The sequence below is a fragment of the Cheilinus undulatus genome, linkage group 13 (genome assembly GCF_018320785.1).
Source record: "Cheilinus undulatus linkage group 13, ASM1832078v1, whole genome shotgun sequence".
Lineage (NCBI taxonomy): Eukaryota > Metazoa > Chordata > Actinopteri > Labriformes > Labridae > Cheilinus > Cheilinus undulatus.
The window spans coordinates 16413070-16422944 of record NC_054877.1 but is presented as its reverse complement, the minus strand read 5'-3'; the positions used below and the strand labels follow the sequence as shown (position 1 = coordinate 16422944).

The following is a 9875-nucleotide window of genomic DNA, read 5'->3' as shown; positions in this document are numbered from 1 at the left end:
CTTTGTAGAATAATATTATTTACAGCCTCTTATTCATCACTAGAATCCTTTTGATGTATCTTTTCTTATTTTATATCATCAGTAAAGTAGTATGACCATGAAGACTACCTCTTGCAATAGTTTCCACTACATGTTTTATGAGTGCCACCTCCACAGTAGCTGCAGGCACTTCTATATAAATGTGCCCTCCTATAGCAGAGGCCTCAAACTGTCTGGATTTAACAGCTTACAGTTTTTGGGTCCACGCCCACTCAGTCGTTTATGTAAATTTTAAATCTTAAAATCAACTAGAGGTGAATAGATACTGTCACTTTGCATGCTGACCCCAAATTCCAAACCTGTGAGGAAAGAAACCTGGTGCTAAGTGGCACCTTGTTAATGTTTCTCCACAGAGAGCAGTCGTGCTGCTCACCTCTACTAATTACAGGACCCCTATTGGTTGGATGGATGGCAGTGCAGGAGCCAATCCTGGAGCGCCTACCAGCACGCTGGAGCCGTATGACATGCATTTTTGTTTTTAATGATCAAGAGGGCTCCTTAAAAATGTTTCCCTGCCGGTCCGTCTCATACAAGGGAGCAGAGCAGAGGTAACAACAGCTTGAACCGCCACAGTGCAGCGAGCCCCCCTCCTCCAAAGAAGCAGAGAGCCTCGCCTGATCACAGGAGGCCACGACTTCAGCACCTTTGCAGGTAAGGACTTATGTGCTTGCTGCAGTTACTAACACCACAGAAATTCACTTCAAGAATCGAGAATTGATAACCCTTCAGATTTATTCATGAGTCTCAAACTGCTGAAGACAATCTCTTCTTTGAGCACAGCAGCTGTAATTCAGCAGCCATCCATGCAGTAATGGAGGAGAACATTGTGGCTGTTCCTTACTTCAATTCAATCACTCTATTTGATATTTGATATTCATAACTAAAGTCTTATTTTTCTCCACAATCCCTGAAAAGCTGTATTACAGCATGTCCCCAATCCTTTCTGTTAGCTTCAGCCACTTAAAGAGCAGCTCCCTCTCTCTCTTTGTTCAAAGTGCATTGTTCTTTTATTTCCATTTCTAACAGTTTTGCTGAGAAACTGAAAAAACTAGAAGCAGGAGGATTGTAACAAGTCTGGCTGCATTGTGACAAGACAGTAAATGCCAGGAGTTCACACTGTGTAATCCACATCCACAGCAGTAATCAGTAAATGTTATTTCTATCTTTTTCTGCAGGAAACACATTAAAGTTAAAATGGCTCGTGCTGGACGACCATCATTTTTCCTGATCCACACAGGATTCCTGTTAGCTATCGTTTTATTACCAGGTGAGGATTTCTTTTCTCATTTTATCTGATTTATGATGTCTATGCAACTTCATCTGATACTTGTTAAACAAATGCTATCGTGCAGTAATGATAGTTCCTCTTTATACTAGCACATTCAGAGATCTGAGGCCACTTTGGAAATACAGGAGATTTTACACTCCTCTCTTTTAATGTAAAAGAAAATGAACCCTCTCCATCCGGATTTAACCAATCCATTTGTTGCATTAGGTGTTCTTCCAAAATGATCATTTTTATGGACAAAACACAACTTTGAAATGCAATGTAGACCAACAAGACCATCTGTTTCCCAAAAATTCCACCTATGAGAATTGTTATAAATCAGTTTCTTCTTGCAAAGTCCTCCTCATCGGCTATTCACTTCATTTCAGGAGTTCAAAGCTTGATGTTTCCATCAGAATTTTCATTCAAAGGATTTTCACAAGCCTGAGGAAGTTGAAGAAGCCAGGTTTCAAATTAAAAAGAAGAAACAGTAAGAAAAGTTAGCACTGTGAGAGAAAAGTGTGGTTGATTTTCACTTCAGCCCATTTAGTCATCTTCTTCCCTTTGAATGAAATCTACTCAGGGAGAGGATGATTGGCTCTAAAGGAACAAAGCTAAGCTCACTTACTCAAGTAACAGACTTGTAAACTCTGGCACATAAAATTCAAGATATTTGAACTTCAATAAGCCTTTTTCAAATTGAGAAACTTTTTTTAAAACTTTACCTTGATTTGATTGAAAGCCTGTTAGATCCCTTGCAGATCAATATTTAGTTAGAAAAAAGTTAGCAGCTTTAAACTTCACTATTATTGATTACCAACCAATTACTTATGTAAGAAAATGTTTCACTTTACCAACAATTAAAGTAAAATGCTTTAAATCTAGATACTATTCACCACAGTGGTTTATAATGAACCTTAAGTCCTTAGCTCATCATTGTATAATGTATAGTGAGTTGGTTGGCCTTCTTTCACCCTTTTTAGGCAAAATCATGGGCATATCCTTATTTATAAGGCCTTATTAAATATGCTTCTATAAGAATTGTGTGATTTAATTCATGTGAAAAGTGCTGGAGGTTAAAATCATCACCCTTGTGACTCAGTCACAAAATTTACTTTGGAAGTCTTGAAATGAATTTGAAGGCATTGTAGGAAGATGCATCAGGTTATAGATGTGTCTGACGGATGACTTTTTGCTCTATGACTCAGGATTTGTTGTTTTTTTTGTCAATGTCTTGGATAATTGTGCTGCAGCCCATCTTGGCCATGACACTCTTGTAAATGAAATACATATTCTCTAACAAGTTTTCCCAGAGAAATACATGTATTGATAAGTAAATAAATGTAACTTTCTAGGGTTGCCAAATGATTTCATTTTTAGATCCCTATTTATTTCAGAATTTCTATGGTTAATCCATATCTTTGCCTCTTTTAGTGGCACATTTTAAAATTTCACTATTTTGCATTTGAAACAGTTTGTGTTTCTTTTGGGATTTTTGATCTCTCTTAAACCAAGGGCTGCTGACTTCCTGTTTGGAAATAGACCTTTTATTTTGGAAAAAATAATAGAAGAAACTTCAGGTAGATAGAAGATTTAGACATGAACAGTCAAAAAATGAACTTATTATGGATTGAAAAGGAAATATGTGAACTGTCAAAAGATAAATGTTTGATAACAGAAGGTGCAGCTGACTTTTGACTTGTCCACTGAGCTGTCTTTTTTTTTTCTTTTTTTTTTTTTTAGTGAATTGAGATGTTAAGGAAACAGCACTTTAGCTGCAGGGCTGTAGTGGCTTAACCATAATTTGTTGAAAGGGACAATAAAGCATGCGATTAAATGTGATTAAAATAAATTAGCGCACTAATTGTGTATTGTTGTTAGTCGCAATTATGCCATTAATCTTGACAGCCTTACTTATTCTGTATCACTGTGGCTGTGGGGAGATGTTGCAGTGGTACAACCTTAGTGTCCTCAGAGGAACAAAGAAACATGAGATTAATGCGATTAAAAAAATAATGCACTTATAATGGACCTTGATGGCACTGTGATTAATGCATTAATTTCATTTCATTTTTTTCGTATTCAGCACACTTTTGCTGAGCCACAGTGATGTAAAATAAGTAGTGCTGTCGGAGTAATCATATTAATCCTCATTAACTATGATTAATGCATGCATTAACGCTGACAGCCCAACTACTTTCATTTAAGTGCATTGTCAAAGAAATGCAACTTTATTCATAGAGCACTAGTCATACAAAACACAATTTATAATACTTTACAGAGATGAGAACACAAGATTTAGGAAATAAACGGCATTTAATGATGAATTACAGTAAGCAAAAACAGGCAAATAAAATATAGCTTAAATATAAAATCAAAAGAAATGAAGAAATGTAACATTAAACACAAAATACATTGAAATGTGTTCAAATGGCCAGTTAATATTTAGTTAACCTCAACACTTTCCTAACTGTAAAAGAAAATAATAGTATAAATTGTTAAATTCTGTGAAGATAATATTGATAATATAAAAATATTGACTATACTAAAGTACAACAGCAACACGTGTTGCTTAATATCAGTTACTTCAAATAATACTTTAAATGCTGGTAATACTTTTATTCTTTTACTTTTTAAAATGCCATTTATAGTTTGTGATCTTTTTACCTTATATTTAACTCTTATTACTCAAATTAAAGATCTCAGAACTACAGGAGTAGTGGTAAAGCATGTACTGGTAAATTTGGACCCAGTTTGCTACACTCATGTGGTATTTTATTCATTTTATGGCACTATATTATTAACACATTATATCCCTTACCTCCTTCACACAATGCATCATGGGATACATGGGCAGCCTGTTAGTACAACAGAATCCCCCCAGAGTCATAAAAAGTTGTCTATCACCGCTCCTCTGGGAGATTTTTCCACATTAATAAATAAAAAGGTCTGGAAGTGTCTGCCATATTCAGCTGACCTAACTGTTTTTTCCTCAAAGTTGTAAACTTCTGAAGGAAACCCCTAGTGGAGCAGAAGACGCTCCACATGTGGAGACAGGGATGCTCATAGACATGTCCCCTCCCTCCCTCCCAGCGTCCACATTTACAGTGGCGGGGTAATTGGTTTGTGTGAGGGCCCACTCTTTGTAGTTTTACAGGTAAAAGAGGCCCCCAGTTTTTGCGCTAACTCCCTCAGTCTGGTTCAAAGCCTAACTGAGCCTATAGAGGTCTGGGTGGGGGTCTGCAGGAAGAGGTGGGGGTGTTAAATCTGCAGGATGCTGCCTGAGCCAGGGCGCCAGACCCCCAGCACCTGCCGTGTTTCACCCAGGGGCTTATTAGCAGCTCAGCGTTTTCCCTCATGTTAAGAAAAAAGCTCAACATCTGGTCCCAGTCAGCTAATGTCCCTGCTGCTGCTAATGTGGCTCCTGCTCCTGTTTTACAGAGTTTCTGGGGGCCGTGCCAGTGGAGCAGCACAAGGAGGAGGAAGGTGAGGACCTGAGACGTGGCATGTGGGGGACGTGTGGGCTTTTCAGTGTCTGATGCTAATGAAAAGAGCAGTACTTAAAATGGGATGAACACAAAAGTGGCCCAAATTTGCTGCTGACATCCCTCTAAATGGGAGAACCTTTTCTCATTTTTTTCTTAAATGGCACTCAAAAGAAACTTTGCATCAACAATTGCTTGATAGCTGTGAGTCTGTGCTGATAATATTTACCACATGTTTCAACCAGTTATTTAGTAGACCAGTAATAATTCAATTTATCTCAGCTGGTGAACTTTTGGGATGTTGTAGAGATCAAATCTCGTCTGCACTGACTCACAGACGAACCCTGTCAAAGCTAGAGTTTGTGAAGTTGTTTGATTTTATTGCCTGATATTTATTCAGAGTTGGTCCTCCTGAGATAAAGAAAGAATAACAGGAGAGAAAAAGCAATATGATATTCTTCATCTTTTCAAATCAAATATCAAGGAACACACTGTCCATCTTATTCTCAAATGAATCTCACCAAGAAGCAAACCAAACAGAAACATGATGAAAAATATTTTAAAGACAAGTCCACAAAGATGCCCAGCACATTAATTGCATACATGTTTTTGCTGCCATTGAAACCATCTGAGATGTATATTGATGCCTATATGTGACACGCTCAAGCAAACGAGGCAATTGCCCTTAAGATTGACTATTTCTATTGTGTCATTTTTATGATTAGGTGAAACTGCTGCTGGAGCTAGATGTCAGACAGCATGACTGACTACAAAATGCAGTCAAAACAGCCTTTTAAATAATCTCTGTGCTAAAGATTCAATGTCGCATACTGGACAGTAAGAATAAAGAGCGATGATTTTATTGTTGAAAACAGACAAGCTACACACGCAGGTCAAAATGGTCTTGTTTGACCACAGGGGGTGCAACCATCGGAAAAACTCAAGACAATCAGGCTGCAGACCCTTGCAGACCACTACCGAAAGATGATACCTCTGTCACAAGGAAAATACACCCTAAACTTTCAAAATAAAATCAGATTAAACTTCCGGATAGGGTTATGGATACCAAAAAGTAAAAAACCTGACCTTTAAAACCTATTTATAATATGTTTAATGAAGCAGAGGAAACAGTTTGCTAACAGGAAAAAGCTTGTCCTCCTTTTAACCACTCTAACACAGCTAATGTAAGGCTAAAGTAAAAAGCCATGTCAGCTGTGCAAGCTATGTTGCTACATTTTCTAAGGCTCACATAGCTACATAACCTAGGCTGACAATGTAACAATGTTAGCTTTTGCTACTTTTTGCAAAAGCTCACTTTACTTAAGCTAACGCTAGCATAGCTACACTGGCTTATGTACATCTGCAGCAGCTATTGCTATCAGCTTCTAGTACAGCTAAACCCCGCCCACAACTACCGACTCATTCTCCTCAAACAATGCTGACTGATCAGATCTGTTCTTACAATCGCTTAAGACTGGAGCTCTGCAAGATGGGTTTTCATGATGACAGCACAGCCGATCCGATGAGGGGCTTGGCTCTACTTGGATTGACTCTGCACAGCAGCCAAGTGCGGCTGTAGATTTGTATTTCCTTCACAACCGAGCTACCTGGATGCAAGGGCGCATCCAAAGCTGATGGCGTGGCGTTTTGAGTTGATGACATGAAAATAGCTGCATTCCAGTAAGCATTGTTTTACTCTGCCAGAAAAAGAAGAACAACAACTGTCTGCTAACATCATGCCTGTCCATGCTGTGTCGTGGTGCAGCGGTTTCTACTTAAACACGTCTGCAAGGCATTCCCACCCATTCTGTGCACAGCAAGGCGTGGCCAAACTGGTAATGGAAGAGTAAATCAACACAGCCAAAAGTCAATATTGGAAAAGCCTCAATTCTATACTTGCAAAGCCCTTTTCATCAATTTTACGCCTCACTTTAAAAGTTCAAAATTGATGTTTCCATGTAGATTTTTTTTTGTTGATTAAAGGGTTTTCACAACCCTTAGCCATTTTCACAGCTATCAAATTTTGAGCTCATTACCGTTAATCATAAAACAAACATGGGACATGACAACACATCAACTAAACAGAATTCCATGCAAAGAAATCCTTCTGTGTATTCACATACATAAATCAGTGTTGCTCCACTCAGCCTCTCTTGTACATGGTTGTAAACTCTAGCACCTGCACACTTCATTAGCCTCACTCTCTCTCCTCTTCTCCCCTCTCAGCGCCTGCAGAGTCTGACGATGTGAAAGCAGAGGCCATGGCCAGCCTTACCAAGCTGGTTCGTAACAGAAGGAACGTCCCTGTTTTGGCTGTGCCACAGTTTAAACGTGTGCCGGACTTCTGGGGATGGTACAAGTACTTCATGGACAGCCACAACCAGGAGGGAGTGAGTGGAGTTTGTTTCGAATTAATTATTCAGTTTCTCCCAGTTTAAAATTCTAAACCACGGCTTGTTTGTCCTTTTTAAATTGAGGCAACAATCAGGATTTTTCTCTTTGATCTTAGAAGTACTTCACATATTTTTATCAAACGGACTGATAAAACTCCTTTTTGATGTAGAATCCTTATGTTTTCATACATTAAATACTTTATTTCTACAACCATGGTCATATAAAAGTATTAATAAGCCATTACTGTCTTTGCTGAGGTACTCTGCCATGCGAGTCATGTTCGAGCAGAGAGAGCTCTGTGGTTTCTGAGTCAGCAGTGTGGTTGGAGTTATAAAACAGTGAGCTGAAAAAGTACATAGATTCCTCCTTAGAGGATTAGTGTTCTTCTATCAGGGGCTTTGTTTAAATTTTTACAGCTTTATTTTTAGTTTATTTGTGCTCTCTCTGGCATGTAAATGATTTGAATTCAGAGCAGATCTATTAATTTTGTGTCCTTCTTTTTTTGTATTTCAGGTGGAGGATCTAGATCGTCTGTACATGGCCTACCTGCAGAACAAGCACAGGTCAGAGGAGGGCCCCACCTTCAACCACTACCTCAAGCACCTCAGTGAAATCTACAAGTCCTGTGCCGACTCTGACGACCCAGACTGCATCTCTGAATCCACCAGCAAGCCAAAAGCCGCCATAGTGATGCCCGAGGCCATCAAGTCTGCTGCCGTCAGGATGTGCAACCCTTACCTTGACCCCTATTGTCTCTTCCCCCTCCTTCCCATGACCGCCCCTGAGCCTGAGCCTGCTCCAGCTCCAGCTAAAGTCCCAGCCCCCATCCTCACCCCCCTGCTGCCCATGCCACTGAAGAGTCCCACCGGCTTCTACTACTATGCCCCCATCCTGGAGCCTTTCCTGAGTGCTGAGCAGAGGGCTGAGCTGCTGAGGATCTGCAATGCTGAGGATGTAGAGTGTCTGCAGTATCACCTGAGGGCAGCTTATGGTTACCGCCCTGCTCCTGGCCCTGCCCCATCTTACTCTGCCCTTAAATGTGACCCCAAGAGCCCCTACTGCATGCCAACACTGGTCCATAAAGCCCCGACTGGCTTCTATCACCTGCTGTACCCCAGCTGTGACCCAGCAGTCGATCCTCTCTGTGTCACCAATGTTGCTCCTGCTCCCCTCGCCGGTGAGGAGCCTCCTAAAGAGCAACACTGCAACCCTCTCTTTGACGCTGGCTGCAACCCTCTGACCGCCACCAAGCTTGCTCAGCTCACCAAACCTGTGCTGGAGTACGCACCCAAAGACGAGCCTGCCCGTCCTGCTGCTCCTCTGTCCTGCGACCCTCGCGTTGACCCATACTGCATACTGGCAGCCGCCGCTGCTCTGCGCAAGCCCGCTCCAAAGGCCCCCGAAGACCAGGTCTGAAAAGCCCTGCTTCTTGGATTCAATATTTTGACTAATCTAGTGTAATCTTTCTTGTTGAACGGTTCTATTAATGTTTTCTTCCTTTCATTTGGTTTATTAAATGATGTAGTGAAATGAAATGAGTGTTGCATGATGCTTTTACTTGCTATCTTCTTTTGCATCTGTCTTTACAAAAAAAAAACACCAATCAATTAATCAATTAGGTCCGCTACAAGCTGGGCGTCCCTGGCAAGACCAAGGATGGCCACGACTGCTATGTGCACTATGACAAAGATTGCACCCCGGTGAAGTCTGGCTCTGAGGCCAAAGCCGACATCAAGGCTCCAGCCAAGCCCGCCTGCCATCCCTTTGACCCCAGCTGTGGAAAGTTCGCTAAACCCTCAGGTGTCGTCGCCTCAAAGCCCAGCAAGGATGGCATAATCCTGCCAGACCCTGACTGCGATCCAGAGTTCGACTACAACTGCCGCCTGCGACGCGCTGAGCCTGCGGAGGCTGCCGATGAGCCTGCAGCTGCTGAAACGGAAGAGAAGGCTGCTGATGAGCCCGCCAGGGAAGCCGCTGTACCCCGCTTTGAAGACTTCCTCCGAGGCGTCATGAGACAGCACAAGTAGATTTCAGAAACAACATAGTAACAGCAGCAAGACCTGCTCAGTGATCTACCTGCAAGAGATGGAGCTCTGTCTTTGTCCCTAAACTCTATGGACCACATCCCTCCACAATAACATGTAGTCCAAACTAAACAAAACACATCAGGATCTTTTCAACTCCAGGGGGGCTAGTACCATTTAACAGCATTATGCAAAACTTGTGAATTAAACACTTTATGTATGTATGTTTGTAGAAAAGAGTTGTATAGATGTGTGATAGTTTAGGGGTAGTTTGAATTTGTGTCATCTGACAGGAATTTCTCTCTTTTGTACATTTTCTGTTTCCATTGATTTACTCAGAGTGTATTTAATGTTGTTTTTCACATTTTTCTGTATCTCTAAAACTCATAAAGCCTCATCTGTTGAGTTTTTATAAAATTATGAATAAAAAAAGGGTTTTAAAACTTTAAAAATGGTCTTTACTGATAAAAATCATTTGCACACTGACCCATCCATCCACACCTTAACATTAAAATATGAATCTCCGGATTTTGGAATAAAACACACAGAAATGTTAACAACACTAAATAAATCCTACTCTTTTTATGCACATCATACTCCAGCATTATCACTCCCCAGATGTTGCAGCTGACATGTAGCATGTACCTGACTTTCACTGTCCCAGAT

General features: G+C 40.7%; 1 protein-coding gene across 1 annotated transcript; it reads left to right on the top strand.

Moving 5' to 3' along the window:
- Positions 1-1233: 1233 nt before the first annotated feature.
- and2 (actinodin2) lies at positions 1234-9212 on the top strand. The gene is made up of 5 exons (XM_041803010.1): positions 1234-1306; positions 4748-4792; positions 7018-7181; positions 7699-8595; positions 8805-9212. The coding sequence occupies exons 1-5, from the start codon at positions 1234-1236 to the stop codon at positions 9210-9212; spliced, it is 1587 nt and encodes a 528-aa protein (XP_041658944.1).
- The last annotated feature ends 663 nt before the right edge of the window (positions 9213-9875 follow it).

Excerpts from the sequence above, each read along its gene's own strand:
- and2 (XM_041803010.1), top strand. The coding sequence starts at position 1,234 with ATGGCTCGTGCTGGACGACCATCATTTTTCCTGATCCACACAGGATTC. Across the intron at positions 1,307-4,747 it reads AGCTATCGTTTTATTACCAG|AGTTTCTGGGGGCCGTGCCA; the intron begins GTGAGGATTTCT and ends CCTGTTTTACAG. Across the intron at positions 8,596-8,804 it reads CAAAGGCCCCCGAAGACCAG|GTCCGCTACAAGCTGGGCGT; the intron begins GTCTGAAAAGCC and ends TTAATCAATTAG.